Raw genomic sequence first — 26,600 nt, 5'->3', positions numbered from 1 at the left:
AAAAATAGTGAGGACCAGCACCCACCCAGACACACAATAGCGGTCCTGTGTATGCAAACTCATCATGTGAGTCATGTGTATGCAACAGAATGGTGGTAGGCATGAAGGCGAGTAGAAGAAACGTGATGGGATTTGAAAGGTTTGACCATGGTAGTGAAAGCTCCAGAGTTTTTCTAAAGGAAGCTTCAAAGAAGGCCTGCTAGGTCGACCTAGATGAGAATGGAAAGCCTACTAATGAGCAAAAGGTCTACCTTTCATTAGTGGCCAGTTGCTCTAATCTGCATTTCTCAAGTATGTACAATGCTATTACTTGCGATCCAGTGAAAATCAGTTTCTACTTTTGTTTTCTTTTGTTTTCGTACTTTATGTATTTTATTACAATTAGCTCTTCAAGGATTTGTGTTCCTCCTAGACTGTGAATTCCTTAAGGAAGGGACTAGGTCCTAGGTCATAATTTTATCTATGAGCAAAATACCTGATATATAATTGGAACTAGGTAAATGTTGATGAATAAATGACCCAAGATCCTGGTATCAAGCTTCCCGGAATGAAATGGCCAAACTGTTTATCACAAAATAATTTTTTTCAAAGAAGGTATTTCATGATCCCAAGTAAATGTGAGAAAACCTCCATAGAACTTCAAAAAAAATCAGCAGTTCTATGAAATATCTTCACCATTGTGTTATTTTTAGAATTCAGTAGGCTCATCAATTGTAATAAAAATGTGCAATCCTTACTTGAAAGAGCTGTTAAAGGTTTTATCTAGATGATGCTTCTTCAGTTTAAATTTTCTTTCCTTTGCTTTTTTTTCCTTATCAGTTCCTCTCTGATTTTATAAGTGCCTCTCTGATTTTATAAAATTATAAAATCATATATAAAAATATATATTTCTTTATGTATTCTATATAATTATACATGTTTATATATAATAAATGTTATATATAATTACATATACAATATATATTTATGCTTTATATAATGCATAAATTAAAAATTATATATAGAAAGAGAATCTAGGGGATCCCTGGGTGGCGCAGCGGTTTAGCGCCTGCCTTTGGCCCAGGGCGCGATCCTGGAGACCCAGGATTGAATCCCACGTCGGGCTCCCGGTGCATGGAGCCTGCTTCTCCCTCTGCCTGTGTCTCTGCCTCTCTCTCTCTCTCTCTGTGACTATCACAAATAAATAAAAATTTAAAAAAAATTTAAAAGAAAGAGAATCTAATTGCCATCTATATTCCTAGCTGGATAAGTGAAAATAATTGTCATTGCTGTTTTTAAATCAATCTGTACATATACAGACTGAAATAGGCAAAATACTTGTCAAGTTTATTTGAAAAACAGCAGCAATCCTACCTTCTCATTTTCTCTTCTTCAGAGGCAAGCACTTTTAACTCCTTTTTCTGATTTGTACATCCATATCTCCATTAACTTTCTAATATTATTATTTCTTAAATTTTCAGTTAGAGGCAACATCAATTGACTTCCCATAGTGGAAGATGAGGGCTTCACTCCACTTCCCCATCTGCTAGCATGCATGGACACTTCTCCCATCTTCCTCTCGTTCCCCATACAGCTAAACTTCCATGTTCAGTAGAACCATATCACAAGGTACATGCTTCAGACCACGACTTCTTTAACATCAATATACAACATTTTGTTTTCTCTAAATGAACGGCTTGTCTTTTCTGTTACTCTTGTTTGTTTGGCTGCCTATGTACTTAACATGAATTCAAACAAAAAATTCCCTTGATATAAACTTCTTTCAATAAACCAAACACAGGAAAGATTATAAGCAATTCAGTCCATTGAAGAAATCTCTTCTGGTGCCTTCCAACCTGCTCCAATCTGGCCTGTTTACACAGCTCTCCCTGGGACCCACTCTTCATCTCCATGATGGGGATTTCCTTTGTCCTTCTCTAATGGTGGGTTCCCTCTTTCTAGACCTACTGCTTTCTTCATTTTCCTACTTTATTTCCTTTCTGGTAAAAAATGCCTTCCCAGAGAAAGAGAGAGTGGGAGGCTTTTTCTTGAGACCTTGGATATCTGATAGGTTTTTATTCTACTCTTAAACTTAGTTCTAAGGCTGTTATAGAAGTAGAGAATTCTAGGTTGGAAATAATTTTCCCTTAGAGTTTTGAGCTAGTGCATCATTATCTCCTGCCTTCCAGTGTTGCTGTTGAAAAGTGTGAAACATTCTGAATTTTTATTATTTTTTGTGTGTGAAATCTGCTTTCACTTCTTCCCAGAAAAAAATGTATCCTTTCTTGGTCCCTAGCATTCTAAAATTACTATTGATATGGTCTTGATATAAGTCTATTTTTAGACATTTTCAGGACCTTTAGTGGGACCTTTCAATCCAGGAACTTACATTGTTCAGTTCTAGGCAATTCTATAATTCTATTGAAAAATTTTTCATGCTTTTCTCCCTTTTTAAAAGATTTTTCTTGTTGCTGGTTTTTTTTTTTTAAACTTTTCAGATGTTAAAATCTGTATCAGTTGTCTAGGTTTCTTCTTTAAATCTATTTCTCTTCTAGTTTCCCATTTTCTTTATGTTTTACTTTTACTTTCTGGAAAGATTCCTCAATTTAATCATATAGGTATCTAAAAAGTGGTTTGTACATTGATGTTATTATACTTTAAATTCCCAAGACCTACTTTTTTTGTTCTCTGAGTATTCCTATTAATTATAATCCAGTATTATTTTATATGAAATCATCTTTTTCTCTCTCCATGATGTGTTATGTTTTCTTCTCTTTGCATAGTTCCTATTTTAAAATGATTTTCAGTTTGCTTTACAGTCTGTCATTCATGTTATAGGCTTTTAAACATATCAAGTTCTCCAGCAGGACTTCTTCTATTTGAGTGGGAATTCAGAGAGCTGATCAGGCTCTTGGTGAGTACAGCTGGTTAGCTTTGCCCTTCCAGGAGAATCAGTGGGGGTGTCCATGCAGAACGTCCAAAGAAGGCTCTCTCAAGCTCCAGCTCTAAAAATGAACACATGGCTACCTCTGTTCTGAAAACTGTGTAGGCATGGAGGCTGGGGGCAAGGTGAAGTGGAAGGGCTCAAAATTAATAAGTAACTTTTAATACCGACTTTAATACCCTTCCTTGTGCCCCTGAGTTAGAGGACTCTAACTTCATCAACTCTAGGTAATTACCTCTAGTCTTTGCCAGTGTTGGGGGAAGCAATCTGTCTAGCTGTGTATGGTAGGGTCAGGGGTTCTGATGTCAACTGATATTAAACAAATTCACAAACAATCTCCTGTTCGTATAGCTATATTTGATGCTCCATGTTCCCACTCCTACAAACCTTTGCAAGACTTTACTTATAAATTAGCTTATACTTTTTATCTTCTCCTGCTGCTTAGAACTCATCTTCTTATATATAAGTTATTTATCACTTTGTCCATGTACCATATTTTGTCAGTTCTAAGACTGATGAGTTCTAAGATTTTTCACACTTTAATGCCTCTAGGTTTACTCTCTTAAATAGGGATGACTTACATTTGATAGTATGTTATAGTTTAATCAGAAGTACTGTTGCCTTCTTCAATGGTACATGAAGTAATTCTGAGTTGATGGCCACTCCAACATGCTGAAATACAATGCTTTAATTACCCATTCTCTAGGTCTACAGGGTTATCCCTTTAAAAAAGTCTCATTGCCATTTTGGCAAGGGAGCAGATATTAACACAAAAATTAAAGTTACCTTCTTTACTCAGGTGTCAGTTCTTTTCTAAAAGAAATTAGAAACCTCAGAGCAAAGGAGTTCAAACAAGAGTAAGAGGGAGCCTAAAATGCCCCTGGCCTTTGTACCTACCATCTGTGGAAGGCCCTGAGCAAGAGTATTATAAGTTGTACAGGTTGGTCCTCCTACTTTCCCCTAAGCATAACCATATCCTGCACTGGGTTCTCAGAGGCACCAATGCCAACACAATCATACTCGTTCTATCTAAACTGAGGAAATGGAAGATCACTGCTATCTCTCTTCAGTCTCTAGGATACAATAATTTCCAGGACTGTATTTCTCTGTCCTCTGGCTGGAGTTCTTTTTCTTTTTTTTTTTTTTTAAAGGTTTTATTTATTTATTCATGAGAGACACAGAGAGAGAGGCAGGGACACAGGCAGAGGGAGAAGCAGGCTCCATTCAGGGAGCCCAATGTGGGACTTGATCCAGGGATTCCAGGATCACCCCTGAGCCAAAGGCAGACACTTAACCACTGAGCCACCCAGGCATGCCTGGAGTTCTTTTTCAAGAAGGATAAAAGACCAGTTTTCTAATGTGTAGATGAGTTTTCACTTCCCACTGTCCCCTATCTCTGCATGCATCAAGAATTTGTATCATCAGATAATCTTAGGTGACCTTTTTTCCCCACATCACTTTTAATTCCCATTTCACATGAATGAGTTGATTTCATAGCCACAAACTCCTGGCAATGTTAATATCATCCCACTGCAACACTTTCTGAAGCCAAATAGAAGGGAAGGTGGCACAAATGACAGGGTAATGATAGGAAGCCTATAGCAAAGTGTCCAACAAATCTGGAAAGAACAAAGCAATGATGTCAGGATGGAATGGAACAAATCAATGTCAACTGTAAAGCTGTATAGACCTCACTGATGAGTCAAAAACTATGGCAAAGAGCTGTCCACGGAAGTTTACAAAACTGACAGACTAATGTTTTTAAACAACCACAGTGTCATTCTGGGTCACCTAGCAAGACAGCAGATGACAGGAATCAGCACCCTGAAGCAGAATCACAGGTACCTTTCCAGAATGGTTTCAATAAAATAAAAACATAAAGAAACACCTCTTTCTGACCAACTCTTTCAATCTATAGAATTCTGTCTGCTTTGTTCTGGCATTTTATTTCACCAAATGCTTTGCTATCCAAGTAAAGCATATTTCTGCAGTTTACTTAATTCATCTAAATGACAGGGCTCCATGAAATAAAGAAGGCCATAGTTCTTGGTAGCTAAAACAATGTAAAAATCTACTATGTTTCATAAAAAAAAATTAGTGATACTATTATTTTGGTGACTCTTAACTATACCATGATAATATCCAGCCCCCCTTTTTTTTTAAGAGAGAGTGAACATGTGCCCATGACCGGGGGTGGGGGGCGGTGAGGAGGGGTGTCAGGGGGAGGGAAAGGGATGACAGAGGGAGAGGGAGAGAGAGAATCTTAAGCAGGTTCCACACTCAGCATAGAGCCCAACACGGGGCTCCAGCTCATAACCTGAGCTGAAATCAAGAGTCAGACACTTAATCTACCAACTGAGCCACTCAGGGACCCCTAGAACTTTATAAATGCCTGGTATATAACTCAGGCTACAGAATAAAAATTCATACGTAATAAGCCCTAACATGTACATTTTGAAAAGTTTCTACTAGTGATTTTTATGCCTATATCTGCTTGGGAGTAACCATTCTATTTATGATAGTAACACATAAAAACAGCACTCAATATTTTAAGTATTTACTTAGCATGTATCATACTCTGTTAAGTGCTTTACATGCATTAATTATTCATTCCTCACATTGATCCAATAAGGCATTTTATTGTCTGAGACATATCAACCTTAAAAACGTTAAGTAGCTTCCTCAAAGATTAGATGGGAATAGAGCTCAGAGACTAGCTCTAACTCTTCACAACTCCATTGCCTCAAAAATGTAGAATTATTTGTTCTCACTGTTTTAATGGAGGCTATAGAATCAGTAACAATACGCCAAAATAAAAGCACAAACTTCCTTAATGAGGAATGACTACAGCTTACCATTTTATGCTGTTTCTTTTTAGCTTTCCTTGCCTTCCTAGAAATATTGGAATTCTTATGTCCAATCATTGGAAAAATTATATTCACTGTACTGTTCAAGTTCAAACTACAACTGAAGTATTTCTTTCTAATAATGATCATTAACTTTAAGAGAGCCATTGTGAAACTCAGATATACCCAATGAGGGTAATGATGATAGTGAGAAGTTATGCTCCACGTCCTTGCCTATGTTTACACCACAGTGGAGAAGGCAGCCTTCCACTGTTCAAAGGGTGAAAGAAGTACGAAAACACTAGGCTCTGCCAAGATCAATGACTTGCATTTCCTCAAAGGACTTTGCATGTGCTGGCTCTGTGCTCATTGCTCCAAATATCCATTTCCTCCTCCCTACTCTTCCCCTGTTGCTGAAGTTTAGGAAAAATGCTTTTTGCCTTTCAGTTTCATGGTGTTGTATCTCAACACCGATTTATTTAATTAGCATCTCTTCTGTACTAGTACATTCTCGGACTCACCACTACTCCCATAGCACAGCAATGCTTTATTGAATCCACTTAATTACATGCTTGTCTTCTCTCTTAAAACATACAATATCTTGATTGCAGGGGCCATGACTTTCCAGTATCACCTTCCTCTCACCTAACATATAGTACATTCAATAAATGATGAATGGATGAACGGATGGGTGACTTAATATATGACCTCAAAAAATACTCTTTGAGTCAATATGAGAAGGTGTATATGCATAGAGCAAATTCACTAAGGCATCTGATAAAATGCAAAAGATGAGGTTAAATTACTTTTGCGGTACTTCCAATGCAAAATTTCCATGATATTTTCCCCATGAATTGTGCTTACTCTATTTCTCACATTCTCTCTCTCATATGTCTTTTATAAAACTAACTTGAACTACAGAATGAGATTTAGAGTAATAATTCTATTTAGAACAGAAATGTTTGAGTGACAAAAGGCCAATATTTATCCCTTCCCACTCAATGCTTCTAAATAGCATTTGGAAATCTAAATAGCTAAATATTCATACCAGTGGAATACTGATACAGGATCTCTTAACCGTATGCTGTATTTTAATTTACCTATTGTTAGCATTTTACTTTGTTGGCTTCTCCCCTTCTTCCTGAATCAAATTCTTTTTGTGGTTTTCAATACACCCCTCTCCTTTTCCTTCCCACCTCTCTGGCTGCCCTTATTTTCTATAGATGTCTCCTATTCTCTTAAGCTACTATTTTTATCGGGATTTTTAAAAATTTCTATTTTCTTAGACTTTGTCTAAATAATCTCATCAATCCCCACAGTTTCAATAACCAAAAATGGTGTATATACAACCAGCCACTGACATCCACTCTGGAAAACACAAAGGTTCGTGTCTAAAACTGACATCATAGACAACCTGCAAACTTGTTCTCACTCTGCTATTTTTGTCTCAGTCAATAGTACTATCATTTACCCACGTTACCTAATCCCCAAATGTGTTTATGATTCTAAACTTTATCTTCTCCATATATACACAAGAAATCATTACATACCAACGTGATATTGTAATTTATAATAAGAAATATATATGTGTTTTTCAACCCCATTTCTGTCACAGAGCTCCTAAAACCCTTGACATTTCCTAAGTGATAGGAATGACGTGATGGTTTTTGCTATGTTAATGAAATGACTTTTGAACCACACCAAAAGATGGGGGTTGGTCGCCAGGGGAACCAACAATGTAATATGAGGGTTGAAACTTTCAATTCCACACCTCAAGGTCTCCAGGAAGCGAATAGGGGCTGGAGATTGAGTTTAATCATCAATCGTCTATGATTTGATCATCATACATAGGTAATGAAACTTCCATAAAAACCCCAAATAATGGGGTCAAAGAGTTTCCAGGTTGGTGATTTGGGGAGAATAATGCACTCAGAGAGAACATGGAAGCTCTGAGCCTTTTCTCCATACCTCACCCTGTGTGTTTCTTCAATCTGGCTGTCCCTTAGTTATACCCTTTTATAATAAACCAGTAATCTAGTAAGTAAAAGCTTCTCTGAGATCTGTGAGCAGCTCTAGGAAAATAATTGAACCCAATCTACAGCTGGATGTTGGTTAGAAGAACAGGTGACAACCCAGACTTGCCAATGGCATCTGAAGTGTGTGTGTGTGTGTGTGTGTGTGTGTGTGTTGCAGGAGAGAGGGGCAATCCTGTAGGACTGAGTCCTTGTGGGATTTGATGCTACCCCCAGATAGACAGTGTCAGAATTGTAGGACACCCAGGTAGTATCTGATAATTGCTTGGTGTGGGAGGAAAACCCACACTGGAGTTGAGACAGAGTTGTAACCACCAATTCCACCTCTCCAATTTGTCCATTACCTCCACTGTCACCACTCCAATTCTAACTACCAATATCTCTTGCCTGGAGACCTGAACTCATTTTCCTAATTAGAGTGTCTGCTCTTATTCATTCCTGCTTTCATTTTGTTCTCCATAGTATAGCCAAAAGTCATCCTTAAAAAAATTAACAAATGTGATCTGTTTTTATGTACTTAGAACCTTTCAGTGACTCATTTCCTAAGACTAAAAATTAATAATTCCTAACATTTAACCTTTCAATGGTTCAATATTCTATAACATTAAAGGAAATATTTATTGCCACAAGCATCATGACATCTCTGTTAAGTCCTGATATTAATTTGAGGAATTGAATGTGTTGAGATAATCTAACCGGTGGTCTCTACTCATATTTTTTTGTTTACACAAACACAGACTTTTCCAAGTTAATATAGTATTATTAATTTGAAATTACAGACATAGCCTAAAATAATTAACAAAAACTGAATCCTCTCACCACATTATGTTCTGAATTTTACTAGTGCTTAATTACAATTAAACAATTTATATGCTAATTGCAACCTAGTTTCTCCCATATTCAAAGATATTATTCCTTTGCTTGGCCACCAAGAAAAGAATGTAGTACTTTTCAGAGCGTGAAAGAACACTCTCTGATTCTGAGAAAAGTTTCAGGAGATACTGGCTTTTTTTTTTTTATTTGATAATTTTATTTTATTTTAAAGACTTTATCTATTCATGAGAGACACAGAGAGAGAGAGAGAGAGAGAGAGAGAGAAGAGAGAAAGCAGAAGCAGTCTCCATGCAGGGAGCCCAATGTGGGACTCAATCCTGGGACTCCAGGATCACACACTGGGCCAAAGGCAGGCTCTAACCCGCTGAGCCATCCAGGGATCCCAGATACTGGCTTTCTATTGACTTAGCCCCCAAAGTTCTCTTGCCAGACTGTAAAATTTATGTTAAACAAAACTCTCGATTCTAAAAATTGGCATTTTCATATACTATTATGCTCCAACATTTGGATGGTAGAATAATCAATTTTTCCATGATTTACCATCTTCTTAACATAAAATTCTCTACTAAATTTTACCAGTAGCTCTTTGAGCTGAGTGCCTGTTGGTATTTCAGGACTAGGAGATATCTTAAGTCTCTTCGATGGCCCCAAAGTTCCAGGGAGTTCTTTCATTAGATCCTGGAAATGTAAATTTGTCCCAAATAGTCTAGTGACACTGCTGGTTAATATCTTGTCAGTACTACAATATCAGATTTCTGTGGCACATAAATGAAATGCAAAATACATACCGCCATCTCACTAACAGCAACCAAAAATGGGGATTGAGCCGTCAATACTTACTTGCCTGCCAGCAAACCACAAGCCCCAGTTATTTTGGAGTCACTGTTTTTATGATGTTAAATTCCAAGGCAAAAACAGTGCTACCTTTTTCATCCAAATCTCTAATGCCACCCACACAGTAGGTGCCAAATAATTATTTATGGAATGAATGAATAAAGTAACAGTAGGAAGGCTGATATTTATGGGCAAAGCATTCTGCAAGGTGCTGGATAACAAAGATAGGAAAGTTCCAAATTAGTTTGGGTATGGATCCTGTGATGGTTAACTTTGTCAACATAACTGGGCTAAGGGAGCCCAGATCACTGGTAAACATTATTCCATAGAGATATCTGTAAAGGTGACTCTGGATGAGTTTGGCACTGAATCTTATAGACTAAGAAGATCACTTTTACCAATGCTGTGGCATCATCCAATCAATTGAGAGCTTAAATAGAACAAGAGGTAGAGGAAGGGCAAATTTGCTCTCTCTATAGGAGCTAGGACATTTATCTTCTCTTGCCCTCAGACACTGGCACTCCTACTTGTCTAGACCTTTGGACTTGCACCAGAACTTACACCATGGACCTGCTCTCATTCTCAGGGCTTTGAGTTTGGACTGCCACTATACCATCAGCTTTCATGGGCTTCCAGCTTGCACATGGCAGACTGTGGGACTTCTGAGTTCCTACAATCACCTCATTCTGACCTCATAATAAATCTCACTCTATATAGCTCTATATATCCTATTGCTTTTGTTTCTCTGAGAACTCTAATAGAGATCTTGGTGATGATGGCTTTAAGTCTAGCAAGAGAGTTGAAATCTGTGCATCGCTACCTAGATACAAAGTAAAATGCTAAATTGTGATGAGGCAGATATGAATGAATTTCAAAGGCAACATCGATTTAGGGAAGATGGGAGAGGGTAGGGAGAAGGAATTCAAGGATAATGGTATGTGCATAAGGTGGCACCTGAGGTGGACAATGAGAGTTTACTACTTGAGCATGTGAAAAGGTAAAGGAAAAGCATTATAAATGGAAGAAGCAGCATGATTTAAGGCACAGAATTAGACAAATATTGACTGTGTATGTAAGTGTTTCAGGAAGTAATTAGAGTGCAGTTTGACTGGAGTATAGGACCAGACAAATTATCTTGGAAGTTTTTACTTCAGTAAGAGGTTAATATTCAACAATGATCCTGATTTTCCTCATTCATTAAATGTGAGGCACCACTTCATCTATTTCCATACTCCAACTAAGACACTCTTTGAAATTTTATTGAACTCATTTGATAAGAAAATAATTAATACCATTTACTGGTTTTTGACATGGTAAGGTCTTTCGTGTTAACATGGATCTCCTGCTACATTACAAGGACATTGCCCTGATAGGATGTTAGTTTGCCTGTCCCTAAATGTCCCTGTCTCCTGCAGAGTTTTTTCATAATTAGGTCAACACAGTAAAGTCCTCTGGCACGGTGGCCACAGACAGCTATTGGTTCCTACAACCAAAGAAATAGTCTCATTTCTCTTCTGCTTATTTTATATTGTTGACAATCATTTCAGGTGATTTTTTTTTTTTTTGGTGTACCTTTCAGAGCTCCTATTCCTTATTGCCTCCAGAGTGTTTTTTAATTGCTAATGCCACATCTACCATTTTTAATTGCTAATGCCACATCTACCATTGACTTGAGGTTACCAGAAGGCTGACATCAGGTAAGAGGGAGCTATTATTATAATTGTACCCTAATACAATAGTATAATGGTTTTACTCTTTGTATAATAACAACCGTATTGTTAGTCTATTTATTTTCTCTTCAAATGGCCCAATGAATAATATAGGATAGGAAATATAACCCCTTTGTGTAAAGAGGAAGGAGCTAGTAATGAGAGAGGTTAAGTGAATAATTCAAGGTTACTCAGCTAGTGGTAAAGCAGAGATAGTAACACACGACAGCTAGCCCAATGGCCTTCCCTATTCTTGATAAATTACATAATATGTATATCACCTCTCTTGTTTCACATTTCCTCACTGCTTAGGTAGTAACAAATTTAAACCATGAACATAATCCAAATGGTACAACAGGATCTGATTCCACTTCTCATTTCTTAAAACATTACGCATTCAATTTAAAAAAATACCCTCTTTACTAAAGTAGCTTCATGACTTGAACATTTCTGTGTGATCCATTCCCAGATCAACTTCAAAGGACTGAATTTAAACCTATATTCAAGCTGTGAAAATTTAGTTTCTTTTCCCTTTATTTTTTTTTCCTTTTTGAATTCCTTTGCTGGGAATAAATTAAGTTCAGTCTAAGAAGGAATATATCCATATTTGCACCCTGGTAATCAAGCAAAAACTTGTAGGAATGTAGCACTGATGAATGTACCACTGTTGAGATAGTTTATATACACTGGAGCAAAATGAACTGTGACCAATAAATCCCTTCCATGGTCGTCATCCTTCTACATCTCCCCAATATGGAGAAGTGTCTTAATGGATGTGCATTATAGAGTTTGCAGGCTTATTTTCAGTCATAAAGGATAGTGTACCAGATGCTCCTGGTACACTGAATTTGTCACACTGTAGACAAGCTAATATCATTATGTGAGACCACAGGGGAAAAAATAAAAGATTCACATTTAATCCATATTAACTACCAGGAGACCCATCAAGGCAGTTGGGCTAGCTCATGATACAGCAGCTTCTAGCAAATTAGCAGCCCATAACAACTTAGTTATAATGAGCTGCAAGATCTTACACCATAAGCTCAACTCCATTAAAGTGAATTCAAGTACATGAATTCATGTACAGAGTATAACCTTAACATCTGTCTGTGCTTAGCCAATATTTTGTTTATGCCTTTTTAGGAGCAGCCAAATTATCCTTGTGTCCCCTGAAACTGGGGACTGTAATTTCCATCAGCTGCAGTTTTTACCTGATAGAGAGGGCAAAGCTAATGAATACCAGCCTCCCTGGCTGCAGAGCAGGGCAGCAAGCTGCTATGATGCCAGCAGCTGTTTCGTACATATTAGGCCAATTTTCTCGCAGATACTTTTCCCTTGGTATTCAAGTGGGAAAAGCAATAGTCCAGTTTGAAATTAAATAGTCAATAAGACATGTATTTAATAAAACCTGTAGAACTTGTATTTATTCAAGAAAAACGAATTGTATCCTACTAAAGTCAACATAAAAAACCTTCCCATTTTGATAAAGTTGGGCCATTGTATTCCTAGCAAAGCAACCTCCTCCTTCCCTTTCCACTCCAGTGAAACTCCTGAGGTATCTAGAAAATACTACTCCTAATAATACACAAATACCACTATTATAAAGACTATTATTTCTCTTCCACAGATGAAGAAACAGAAGAATATAGGTTGCCCGTAGTTAGCTGATTGCTAAGTTAAGGGAATAGACATTCTATATATATTTAAGTTATGTCTTATGCACAAGGAAGAATACATACTTAAGTGAACAATCTAACTTCCCTATTCTTGTTCTGTCTCAATTATGTGCTTATTTACAAATTATGAGCAATCATTCATGACTGTATGATCGCCGTTATCACTGACCTCCAATCTGGTTATAATCAAGACAGGGGATCTTACAGGGATGGACGGCTGAGCTTAAGCTTGCCATGAATCACCTAGGCAATGTTTTCAAAATTCACCTTCTCCCTCCTACCTCCAGAAACCTTAGCATGCAGAAACATAGGTGCCATACATACCATTATAGGTTCTCTAGACTTTTACACACCCAAACTGCATTTGGTTCTAATCAATCTAGATGTAATGTCTGAAAAGTCACTAAGGATTTCATATGTGGATGGCATCCAGAAGGCCATCTCGTCATCATCTGTCATCCTTGAAGAGTCTGTCTCTCATATAGTTGCTCCCTGAAAGCGACCAGGGATAGCAGCTCAAACTCAGATGCACACCACCCCCCTGAAGGACAGCCTGGGTTGTCAAAACCATAACATGCCTTCTTGTAAGAACCTAATGATTGATTCTGATTCTGACCTCTGTTCTAGTTCTGTCTTCTGATTCACCAAAGTATTACACTAACTTTTTCATTGATACCATAGATCTGAATATTTGAAAAGCACATCTTTTCTTCTGATTTAAACAGGAGCAGTTCAGAGGTCCCGTCACTGTTTTTAGGGGTATCACCATTCTGGCCACACCTCTGCATGGTCTCTCATTTGTCAATCTCCATCCCTCTTCATTCATAACACCCACCATTCCACACGCTATTTCACACACAGTCTGAAAGTGTCAAGTACTTTAGAAGCACCACTTATAAAAAAAAATTTAAAAAAGCACCACTTACAGCAATGAAACTGAACTTCCACTAATATAACCTAAGATTACTTTAGCTTTCTTTTTTTTTTTTAATTTTTTATTTATTTATGATAGTCACAGAGAGAGAGAGAGAGAGAGGTAGAGACATAGGCAGAGGGAGAAGCAGGCTCCATGCACCGGGAGCCCGACGTGGGATTCGATCCCGGGTCTCCAGGATCACGCCCTGGGCCAAAGGCAGGCGCTAAACCACTGCGCCACCCAGGGATCCCTACTTTAGCTTTCTTAACCTTGCCAAACAGTTGCCTTATATGAAATTTGAATTCAACTAAGCCTTTAGTACTTTTGTCCTAAGCTGCTGCAAAACCGTCTTCCATTATATGATATATCTCTGCATTTGATATCTTTGAGCCTATAAGACAAGGCTAGACATGTATCCCAAATTTTAAACTTTGTGTTTTATCTCATATTTTTTTCAGGATTTTAGACTTTACTTGAAATCTGATTCTGTACCAAATGTATGCATATTTTAATAGCCTTGGAAACCTGCAGATTCTATAAGCTTGCTTTGAAGACATTAGCTCAGCCTAGTTCTTTGATTATAGTTTTGAAAAGAAAGTACATAGCTCAGTGCTTTTCCACCAGCCTCCTTTTCTGTTGATAACCATCCACAAAACAGTGTATCCAAAGGGATATTATAAGCACATGCCTAATACATGTCACTGGCATATGAAGAACAACATAACCTTGGATTGTTTTCCAGTACCTAGATGCAGCACACTGTGATGTCAACAATGTCTTATTGGCACCCTACCTGCAAAATGCCTGGAGGTAATTATGTGCTTATTTACAAATTAGGAACAATCATTCATGACTGTACAATTGTCTTTATCATTGACCTCAAATGTGGTTATAATCAAGATAGGGGAGTCTTACAAGGATAGTTGGCTAAACTTAACAAATGTTCCTATTTTTTGTTTTGAATTTGAATCTGATAACTTTCCTGACACTGTTGAGCTGTGCAGCTCAGTCATGGCAACACTTCTCTGACGTGGGCATATACAAGCCCGAGGCAAGTCCTTGGGGCAGGGCAAGTACAGGTGTGAACTTCTATTTTAAATGACTGTTCTTACTGCTCTCACATGAGATTTTTATCCTCTTGTCTAACATCTGAATTTTGGTACAGTAGTACATTAATATCATGTACAAATAAATGTACACATAATGGCTGTTCTTGCTCAAGAGACTTACTAATTGGAGGAGTGAAATTAGGAAAGGTTAGAGACCCCGGGGTGAGAGACAGGGCATACCAGAGGCATGCTAGGGCTCCAGGTGAGATCCCACCTTAGCCAGTCTTCTTTGCTCCACAGCTAAAAGTTGTACCCTGACTCAGCACCAGGAAGCCCCTGTAGGAGAGATAATAAAATCCTATTCATTTGGAAGGGATCACAGAGTTGAAGCCTTTAATTTTGCAGGTAAGGAAGATCAGGTGCAGAGGGATTAAGGAAGTAGACGCAGCAGCTTCAAAGCCCTTTGGGGACATACCAGGGAAGAAAATAAAATGAAATAAAATTAATACTGGAATTGGAATGGATTCCACAGGGTTGCTCTTTCTCAAAATATATCCCAATAAATAAATAAACAACCAAACAAGCTGAAAACCGAAAGCGAGAAAAGAAAAAGTAAAGCAAAAGAAGGAGCTGGGTGGCAATCACCTAACACAAGCTTTGGCAGTGCATTCAGGCTGACTGACTCTCTGGTGGCTGCACCAAGCACTGTGCAGCAGTACTAGAGGTGGACTTTCTGCACAAAGGTGGCATGGCTCAGGGCAGCAGAGTCACCTCCTACCTTGAAAGCCCTTGAGAGTTCTGCCTTCCAAAGCTGTGAACATCCACATTGTTCCACGATGAGTAACGCGTCACCAAAACATGAATAAGCACTTCCAGCACAGACATACCCGCTCATAACCCAGAGCCAGTAAATAACATGGTGTTCCACAGATGGAAGGGGAAGTCACCATGTGAAGTCACGCTTTGTAAGTGACATTACATCACATCTGTGCCACAGGGATAAGAGGATCGCTATTCTGGTGGAAAGTTTTGAACTGAGTGTGCCCACATTTTCTCAGAATCCTACAACTGGAGTGCACTGGGGCCGGCTTATAGAACTAAGCCTCTGTCCTCCAGGCCCATGTTTTTTCCCATTACCCCACACCTGAGAGGCCTATATCACACCTGGTTAAATACACTAAAATTTTGTCTCCACTGAAAACACATATTCTCAAGTTAGCCCAACATATCAACGTCTCCTTGTAGACATGGATGGTAAGAAAGTTGTTGGCCTGGCTTCCTTTTAAAAATGAGAGTAAAGAGAAAAGTCTCACGGAGCACTGCCAGGGATAAACTTATCAGGTTTCATTAGGATGGGCACAGCTTCTATGTCATTATAAGGAACTCAATTCCCACACTTTAGTTCTCTTGAAAGGAGGAGGAGTGCGGGCAGTAACAGTCACTGATTTGTCCTCTGGTCCCTACTAGAATGGCAGCTCCATGAAAGCAGTGGCTTTGTAACTCCTTTTTCCTAGACTTTAGGACAGCAGCTGGCAAGTGGTAGAAGGCCAGTAAATAGAACTGTAATAATAACTATGTTATGCCATTTAATTGAAAATATCCTTAGGAGATGCTTTAGAAATATTAGTATCCACAGACTTATCACAGAGAGTCACAAAGCTGCACAATCAGCCAAGCCATGCAATGGCTGCAAATGAAAGCAGTGAGGGGAGAAGGAAGAAGAAGACCACAGAATGGAGAGGACACCACAACATCAGGCTAACGGTGCTTTCCCCTCTGTCTGCCTATCTCCCTCTCCTTCTCTTATGTTGTATGCACAAATACACATGGCTGAGAGGAGGCCTGGAAAAATACAAGATTGAGGTCCACCAGATACCAGTGACCCCCTCCAATCTCTTATCGCTTTGAACCTGCAAGAGTTTCTACTATGGCAGATGGGACTGTCCTGATCTTTCTCCTGCCCCCAGTCCTGTGCAGAAAACTCTCAGTTCAGGGCAGCCCCGGTGGCCCACCGGTTTAGCACTGCCTTTGGCCCGGGGTGTGATCCTAGAGACCTGGGATCGAATCCCACATTAGGCTCCCTGCATGGAGCCTGCTTCTCCCTCTGCCTGTGTCTCTGCCTCTCTCTCTCTGTTTGTCATGAATAAATAAGTAAAATCTTTTAAAAAAAAGAAAGAAAAAAGAAACTCTCAGTTCAACCTTGAACTTGTCCTCCCACCCACCTCATTCATAGCCAGTTTGTGCATCTGTCAGATTAGACAGGTGGTTCTCAAATGTCCCTGGGCCCAATAGTCCTCTAGGGACCCTCTTAGAAAAGCATATGTTCAATCCAGCCTCTGAGATGCTGAGTCAGGAAGCTGCATTTATAAAACATGTTCAAACTTATTCTGGTAGAGCACCTAGCACAGCATGACCAATCCCTGACCTCCTAGCCCTGCCGGATTCTAAATAGGAACATGCAGGTTGGTGGGTCCAACAGTTTATAGTAAAAGAGAGAGCAGCCTGGAGCACATGGATGGAGGTAAATAGTAAACAAAAACAAGGAGAGATATGCAATGCAAGGACAGGGGGCATCTACGAACAGGCAAAAATCTACATAGGTTCCACATCTAAGTGAGATGCTTAAACCGAACAGTGCCATTGGACAAAAGGCAAAAGGGCAGGGAGCTGCAGGGTTAAGCAGAAATGATTTCAAAATCTTGTATTTTTTTTTCTGGACCTCAGATATACCATATAATGAAATAATCCGCTTAATGTTTCTTATATAGTATAGGGAAATATCTAATGTACAGGGCCTTCGTGAGGATTTAATGAGATACAAGCAAACACTAGCTGTGCTCAATAAATATATCAATTGTTATTTCAAAGCAGTAACAAATAAAAGGAAGGGTCGGTTTATAAATTTTTATTTTTTACTTCTCAAGATTTGTTTATTTGAGAGAGAGAGAACGTACACAAGTAGGGGAAGGGTCAGAGGAAGTGGGAGAGAGAATCCTCAAGGAGACTCCCAGCTGAGTGCAGAGCCCCATGCAGCCTCCCTCCCAGCACCCTGAGATCATGATCTGAGCCAAAACCAACAGTGGGACACTCAACTAACTGAGCCATCCTGGTGCCCCGGATTTATAAATTTTTATTTTTTTAAAGATTTATTTATTTGAGAGAGAGCTTGTGAACAGGGGGAGAGGAAGAGAGAAGGGAAGAGCATCTCAAGCAGACTCCCTGCTGAGCATAGAGCCCCATGAGTTCAACCTCATGACCCTGAGATCATGACTTGAGCCTAAATTAAGAGTCAGATGTTTAACTGACTGAGCTACCCAAGCAGCCCAGATTTATATACATATTTTTTAAGATTTTATTTATTTATTCATGAGAGACACAGAGAAAGAAGCAGAGACACAGGCAGAGGGAGAAGCAGGCTCCATGCAGGGAGCCCGAGGCGGAACTCAATCCCAGGGCCCTGGGATCACAACCTGAGCCGAAGGCAGATGCTCAACCACTGAGCCACCAAGGCGTCACTTTATAAATTTTTAAATGAAAGACTTCAAAGTTCCTATTTAATTCCCATATACCTAGAGATTAAATAAGTTCCTAAAAGGGAAATGCATGACATTTGACCAATATCCGTACACTACATTTGCCAAATATATGCTGTAATATGCCAAAGTCCACCAACTAATGTCAGGACCAAGGAAGCACGATGGCCAACAACCCTATGGCCTATGTATGTAGACACAGCCCCACAGCTCATTCAAAGTGCCCTTCTATAAATTCTTTGTCATCTTCACCTCCATATTTATAGTTTCTAATTTCTGGCAGAAGTGCTACATGGTGATGTGGTGTAGATAAGCCTCAGTCTTAACACCCACATTTAATTACCATTCCATTTCAACACTGAGTATAGTATCTCTCACAGAAATTCTACTAATGCTGATGAAAATTACCAGAAGTTGGTTCAGAAGAGCATGAGGACATTAAATGAATTGAAACAGCTGAAATTCACACAGAAGGGATGTGTGAATAATGTGGAAGCCAGGCAACAAATAATGACATTTGGAATTACTTTCATTGGAGGAATATGTAGCCAAATGTTACACCCGACATGGAAACAGCTGAGGCTTAAGGGATACAGAAAGGTTCTAACCATCTATTTGCCTTATACAGAAACAAGGAGACAATTGACCAACACTTATAATTAGTTTTCTTCTTTTTAAATAAGCCAGTACTATTGAAGCCACAGACTGACTCAACACTTACTCCTCGAGGAAGTAATTCTCACGTCTTTGAAACATATTTGCATACTGGAGAAGGTTACTATGTAATTAGCCACACTGTAGTTGTTTATTAAATTATTAGAACTTGCAAAGTTTATTTTTAAAACCACAAGTGCTAAGTTTAATTAAATGTGTCAAATGTAGCAGCAATTTGATGAGGTAGAGGCAGGTGATTGGATGCACAAATGACAAACATATACTCACTGTTGTTATGCTTTCCAGATGAGCCAGCGTTAATTATGGTCACTATGTGAGATACCGCTATGGACATGATATTGATTGGTAATTCTTATCCCAAAAATTTATTTTGATTTTTGAGTAGAACTTCATTTAACAGAACTGCTAACTGAATATGATCATATAAATAATCTAGGCCACTGATTGAAGACAAAAAGAAATATATAATATTTTAGAGATTGTGTATAATTGTGTGTTCCTTATAAAATACTTTGGAAAATATGCAGATAAATCAAACCTTAGAGACAGCTGGAGTATTACAGTAGCAGCCACATCAACGGATGGCTACAAAAGATGAAGGTACTAGTCAAGCTTCCACAGACAGAGGAAGGAAGAGGAGAGAATACACTGGGCTTTCTCACTAAGAATCCATCTGCTGCCATTGACCACACACTGGAAGGGAAATTCTCAACCCCTCTTCTGTGATACAGGTAACTTGGCTGAGTGTTGGCACAGGAGCAATTACGAATCCACTGCCTGTATCTGGCCACTTTCTCTCACACTTATGCTACAATAATGGGTTGTCAGTGATAAATTCGATTTTTTTCTACTATATTTTTAAAATCTGCAAAAACAACAACAAAGTAGAATGCCGTATATTTGGCACCAGGAAATCTATATTCAGTTCTTCATTTTTTCATTTAATAAGTAGGGCAAACATGAGTCTAGGTGCTGGGAATGCATCAATTAAAAAAAATTCAGATAAAAACCCCTACCTCCATAGAGTCTACATTCTGGTGAAGAAAATGGACATGGAATAAGTTGTACCAGTCGATTACTTAGAGCACCACCTGTGGTAAAGGCATTGGAGGAAAAATAATGCAGGAAAAGAAGATGGGGAGGCAACTTGTATATGGTCATCAAGACCGGACTCATTGACAAGGTGGCCTCTGCTGGAGAGACACGAGGAGGGGGGGGCATGTGTACAGCTGGGCTGGATTCAGGCTGAGGGGAAGGATGCACTGTTTTCAGCAGAGAAAAACACCAAATGCAAGGGCCATGCACTGGGAGCACGTTCTACACAAAGCAGAGAGTTTTCTATGCTGGAGCAAAGTGGGCAGGAGGGAAAACTCAGGAAATGTGGGAGAGATGGGGTGACAGGGAGCACATCACCAAGAGGCTTCAGCGACTACATGGCCTTTGACTTTGACTCTGCATAGAGTAGTGACATGATAGTATTTATGATGTCAAAGGATTTCCGTGGCTGCTAATTAGAAATTATCCTTGGAGTCATTCTTTAACAGTTTTACTGTGCAGGTCACTTAATCTTTCTTCATCTCAGGTTGGGAAGATCAAATAACCATATTTTAAGATACTGTATAAAGTGGAATGCTGTTGCACGCTCTCCTCAGCCATGCTTCCATTAAAGTAGGTGTTTTACTGCAGTACAATTAGGAGTTCTCACATCTGCAATCCCACCAGATTTTTTAGTTCATGGACTCCAGGGAATACTTCTTTCCATTTTGTACATGGTGTACAATATTTAGCAGACAGTAGATAGAGGGGGCCTCAATAAGGAATTGCTAAGTGTGAGGTACTGTAAGATATCAGAAATACAAAAGAACTCTAAATCAGAATTCACATGTTAATAGCTTCTTGTAGAAACACAAACACAGATTTTTGTTCCTAAACCATTTTAACTGGAATTTTTGATCAAATAGATTAGCTGTAATTTTGTTACCTATCAATAAAATCCTGAGTTAGGCCAAACCTAGAATTGTCTGTCTGTATGTGTATTTTTTCACAAAACTATTTTTCTTAATTATGTGCATAAAATTTATAAGTAAAACAGCTCAGAAAAGACTTTGCAACTTGGCCTTTGAATATCCTCAAAATGCATAATTCTTTTAAATCACATTTTGTTTGATCTCTGCTTATGCTTCAGAATGGCCTCTGAAGGACCTGATTTAGCATGTTGTCAGATGCATTCACATCATATAAACATCTGGATTTAAAAAAATTTTTTAATAGTTTAAATTTTCTTCTCATATAAACTATTTATATTTAGCAATGTAAGGTAATGGGCAATCACACCATGTAATTAGTTAACTTGTTATTTGTTTAAAAACTACTTGGGTCACTTTCATATTCTGTCCCCTATAGTTTGAAGACTTAATGTCTCTTGAATCCATTACATCCATTTTCCACAAAGTGTGAGTGCCTAGACACTGTTTGCCCAAAGTGAAGCTTCATGGTCATTTACCTTTGTATTTAGGCAGTGTTATTAAATAAGGCATGGAAACACTTTCAAAGGTCAAAGTTTTCTTCAGTAGCTATTCTCAATGGATACCCTTGAGGGTTGCATACATCACATAAAAATGAAAAGATTTCTTAGCTTTAATATGATCAAAATAAACTTTTACCTTTAATTAACTGAAATGAAATATTTACTAAGAAGTACCCCCATAGTATATTCAAGTCTTCGAGTCCTTGTTAGTTTCTCTAAAATGAAACATACCCATGTGAGTCAACTAAAATAGTAAAACATGTGCCATAACATGTTCCCAATAAAAATAAATAATTTCTTTATGTCAATTTGGTCATTGTAACTCAGCATCTGAGTTATAAAGTCATTCAAATTTCAAATAGTATTAATCAAGTAGCAATTCTATCTTGTGATTACCACAATTAAGTTGGAAATCATTCTGTGACTCTTACCATCCATTTGAAAACACTAAAGATAAAAACCTAAAGATTTTGAATCCTCATTCCATTTCACTTTACTCACAAATCTACAATGTATGCCTATCTCATAAATATATAGCAATCTAACATACAATTCCCACAGAATGCCACCTGTTGAATCCCCCAGCTTTCAGAAATTAATTTATTTCTTTCACCTGTTGTGTACACAAATATACTCCCAACTCCAGTGGCAGAAGAGGTGAAATCTATGAAGTCATTGTAAATTTTGGTCAATGATTCTCTCAATGAGTTACGTGAATAAAAGCAATCTGGAAACACTGTGTGGTAAAATTTTCTATAATTATGCAATTTGTGCATCCCATTTACACCATTTAGAATGATCAAGACATGCAATTATTGTATTCCAGTTCTAATATAAGGCTCATCACTGAGAACCGAATACTCTGTAAGACAGGGAATGCAATGCAACAGGTTAGCAGTCCAATATAATGAATTTTTAGTTCCTTTACATAGTGCACAGGCTGGGTGATTTTTATGCTTTTACTCTCAATGATTTATTTCTTTCCAAGTGAGGTTCTTCATTTAATTGTGTGCCAAAGGTGGGAGAAAGCGGCTCACAATTGCCAAGTCAAATTTAATTACTTAATTATCAATTATAAATGGGTATTTACATGGCTAATCATTAATTGCAAGAAATCTAAAAGATATATCTATGACACACCAAGTTTTACTAAAAACAATTATTAAACAATTACAATGGTTAGCTGATAGAAAAATGGCACATGGATCCTTACAACTGCATTCTGTTTAATTCAGTCATTTGGCTTTTACGTTTTCAACATTAATACACTGAAGAAACTGGCAACCGTGAGGCCAGAAATAAATTCTACCTATGTTTTCTACACATAACTCTCAACAGTTTTAAAACTTCAACTAAAATCATCATACAAACAACATCAATTAATGAAAACATTTAAAAAAACAAACGTTCAGTTTTCACTTTTTTCTCCTTTACCTTTGGAAACAAATGGTCCTTAAATACTTCAAAAGTATAATCCAGGCCAACAACAAGTGGACTAGTCACAAAGATGAGGGGCTACTTTTCCCTCCTTCCCAGCAGCCAGCCAAGCAGGGGTTCCAGCACTCTCCCACCTGCTCTTCCCTCCCCGAACCAGGGTCAAAAGGAACCCCAGAGGAGCTCAAAAATCACGAATGGAGTAGAAGAACAGTCTCCAAAAAGTCAGGATGCCAAATTATCATAGTTTAATTTCTTCTTTCACTCCCAAACAGTTTAAGAGAAAGCAAAGCAAGACGCAACAGAAATACCACAAGCCTAGTGGTAGCCGGTCGTAAAAGAGAAAAGAATTGAGTTCAGCCAGGCACAAAGGTCTCCATGGCAACAGTGAATTTAGACCCCCATCGGCATTATTTATGCAACATTTCATCACAAAAGGACCCTCCCACTAGCCTGCCTAGCAAATTCTAGTTTTCTGATCTTCCATTCCTTTGCCTTAAATCTGTATCTGGCTCCTTAGCTATCTAAATCTCAAACATTAAAAAAAAATAAAGGAAGAAAAAAGAGAGAAAAAGAAAGAAGAAAGAAGAAAGAAAGAAAGAAAGAAAGAAAGAAAGAAAGAAAGAAAGAAAGAAAGAAAGAAAGAAAGAAAAAAGAAAGAGAAAGAAAGAAAGAAAGAAAAAAGAAAGAGAGAAAAGAAGAGAGAAAGAAAAACCCACAGAACCATAAAATTAGTCTCAGACTGAATCTAGACTTTGTTTCCTTGGTGAATTCAAAGGCAAGAGATAGATTCAAGATTGCTTAGAGTTCATATTCAAAGCTGGTCTAGTTTTTATTTCAAAAGGGACAGTTTGAAAACCATAAGTTTATTCAAATTATTTTATTTTTGAAATGAGATTGCAATTCAAAAGAAGTATAAAATGTGGCAAACTCTAGCAAACCCGAAGGCTTACAGAAGAGAGAACTTGTCAGGATGCTAACTTTAAAGCTCAATTTTATAACGCTAATATCCACTCCTACCCACTCCCAGCCATTACAGTACCACAAAAACTCCTTGGAGTCTTTTCTGTGATTCAACTCTAGCCATGATTTCCAATATTTTAAACACTTTTTTATTAACTGTGTGTTCAATGGACCCTAAGTTCACATTTTATAATTAGAAGATCCAAGCCAAGTTATTTAAAACCGAGACAGCACCCCAATGTAATGAGATCCTGTATCAACAAGACGTTATCCTATTGAAGAAGTACTTTCTTCAATTCCAAAACAATATACAATTATAACTGTTAGAATAATACTTGGTGTTGTTGAAAGGAAACGCTGTGATCCCTCGTTTCAAAAGGATAGGTTTTGGTGTTAGTTCAAACAAGAACTAAACAAAGTTACTTCTAAAAACTGGGTTTTGATTATTTTTAAAACAGTATAAGCTTCTTACTAAAAATTCAAGCAGTACCTACTTTTATAAAGGGCAGTTCTTATCCTACGCCCTCTCCACACGAATCTCTTTTAAAATATTTGTATGTCTACACCCCTCATGCATCTTGACCTAAGTCTTGATTGACTCAATACTGTCTAATAGTTTGCAAGAGTGGCTTGTGGATGCCTGTATTTTTTATCAGTGCATTTTTGGTAAGACTTTCTGTTGCCTGCAACATAGACAAATATCCTTAACCTCTAGGGGCATCATTCTTCCAAAATTAGCTGTTCCTGGTGCCTCCAGAAGCACAGTTGCCCTTCATTTTCCATGAGGATACATGCTGAGTTGCACAACTCATGGTTCTGCTTCAGTCATATACAATTTTGGCAAATCAATCATTCAGATTCCTTCAGACACTAAAAACTGAAGAAGAGAATTTAAAAAGCAGGCCAATGTTACTCTCCCTTAAGAAAAGAGCTCTCCTGTGGCAAGAACCACACATTAGCTCCAGGTTTTCTCTCTTCCATATCTATCATCTTCTTCTTGGTTGCTTTTGTTGTCTTTTTTTTTCCTCTCTCTCTCTCTTCTGTTTTGTTTCCTCATACCAGTCCTCTTGACTTCTGCAATATTTAAGCTTTCTCATGATTTGAATGTGGTTTCCTTTAAGTGATGGCTTTATTTTTTCCTATTTTTCTATCAGTGTTGCCTGTTTTTATTATTCCATTCCTGATTTGTTTTATCATTTCTTTGATTTCATTTTTGTTCATGATTCTAACTTACTTTAGGCTATAAAAAAGATATTAAAAAGATATTACATGGGAGTAATTTAATTTTTCTTCAGTTACACTTTTTCTACATTTTTTATATTCCTGTGATGTTACTTTCTTCTGTTTCTGATTTCTTCGTTTCCTACTTTTTTGTGATAGTGTCAGTCCATGGTCTTATATTTAAACTTTTCAGTTTATAACTTCCTTGGTGGTTACAGTAACCTCACCTTGGCTCAGTTTTTGTTTAATCACAGATTGAGGAGGACAGAGAGGTGCTGAGTATAAGTGAAGTGAAGGTTAGAAATGCAGTTCTTGAAACATCTCCCATTTCGACATGATTCTTTCTTGTGGGAGCTTGTTCTCCACAGGGCTACCTGTTTCTCTGTGTCCCCTCATATCCTTAGAACTCAGTGTTCAGTGAAGGTTTCTGAGTCACAGACATTGGTTCTTCTCTCCCACCCTTCCATATTTCCATCCTTCCTTCTTCTTCTTTTTTAAATGAAATCTGTACAGTGTATGATATCTGAAAAGTGATATTTACATATGTGTAGCATCTTTGTTTGAGTTTGTGGTCAATTCTATTCCTAGTATTATTGTAAATGGAACTGTATTACTGATTTATTGCATTTTTGGTTGATTTTATTGTTTCCAGAAACTAAAGAGATTAAACTGAACATTGTGGCATATCCATAATTAATAGTTTATTTTTTTAAAGATTTTAAAAAAATTATTCATGAGAGACACAAAGAGAGAGGCAGAGATATAGGCAGAGGAAGGGGCAGGCTCCCTCTGGGGAGCCTGATGCAGGACTCGATCCCAGGACCCCAGGATCATGACCTGAGCTAAAGGCAGACGTTCAACCGCTGAGTCACCTGGGTGCCCCATAATTAATAGTTTAAACTAAATCCTAAAGAAGCATAAATATGTGTTTTTCACAAAATTCAACAGTAATTCATAATTTTTAAAAAAGCAATCTTTGCAAACTAGGCAATCCCTTCAGTTTGATATGAAAAATAACTACCTAAAAATTACAATCAGAGTTAAATACTGAAAACTTCTCCTTGGAGATAAAGGAAATGTTATTCACTGCTATTATCACTTTCATTTAACATTGCACTGGAGATCTTCAGCAATAAAACAAAAACAAAAAGCCAATGTACAAAAACATCAGTTATCTTTCTGTATATCAGCAATAAAGAAATTAAAACAACGTTTATAGATAACAAAGAAAAGCTTCCAATACCTAAGAATAAATCCATGTGAAGGTGATAGAAGACCTCCTCACTAACCACTATACAACGCTACTGAAATTTAAGCTGACACAAATCATAGTATGATAGAAATGTACCAGGTGGGGCACCTGGGTGGCTTAGGGGCAACCTGGGTGGTTCAGCTCCTTGTAGGGAGCCTGCTTCTCCCTCTGCCTA

General features: G+C 37.9%; 1 protein-coding gene across 9 annotated transcripts in view; it reads right to left on the bottom strand.

Annotated features, from left to right (window-relative positions):
* CTNND2 (catenin delta 2) overlaps positions 1–26,600 on the bottom strand; it is a 913,511-nt gene that overhangs the window by 586,537 nt on the left and 300,374 nt on the right. Inside the window, exons 1-2 of one of the 9 annotated variants that reach the window (XM_038583309.1) lie at positions 22,990–23,322; positions 15,061–15,156 (exon numbers count right to left, since the gene is read on the bottom strand). The exons of 4 other annotated variants lie outside the window; for them this stretch is intronic. In XM_038583309.1, coding sequence (XP_038439237.1) covers positions 15,061–15,069 — 9 coding nt within the window. In that variant the 5' untranslated portion in view covers positions 15,070–15,156; positions 22,990–23,322. Of the gene's footprint in view, positions 1–15,060; positions 15,157–22,989; positions 23,323–26,600 lie in introns of those variants that run through there. 4 more of the 9 variants (XM_038583312.1, XM_038583313.1, XM_038583310.1 and 1 more) reach the window with 4 other exon arrangements.

This window comes from Canis lupus, chromosome 34, assembly GCF_011100685.1.
Source record: "Canis lupus familiaris isolate Mischka breed German Shepherd chromosome 34, alternate assembly UU_Cfam_GSD_1.0, whole genome shotgun sequence".
Lineage (NCBI taxonomy): Eukaryota > Metazoa > Chordata > Mammalia > Carnivora > Canidae > Canis > Canis lupus.
This window is presented reverse-complemented; position numbering and strand designations above follow the sequence as displayed.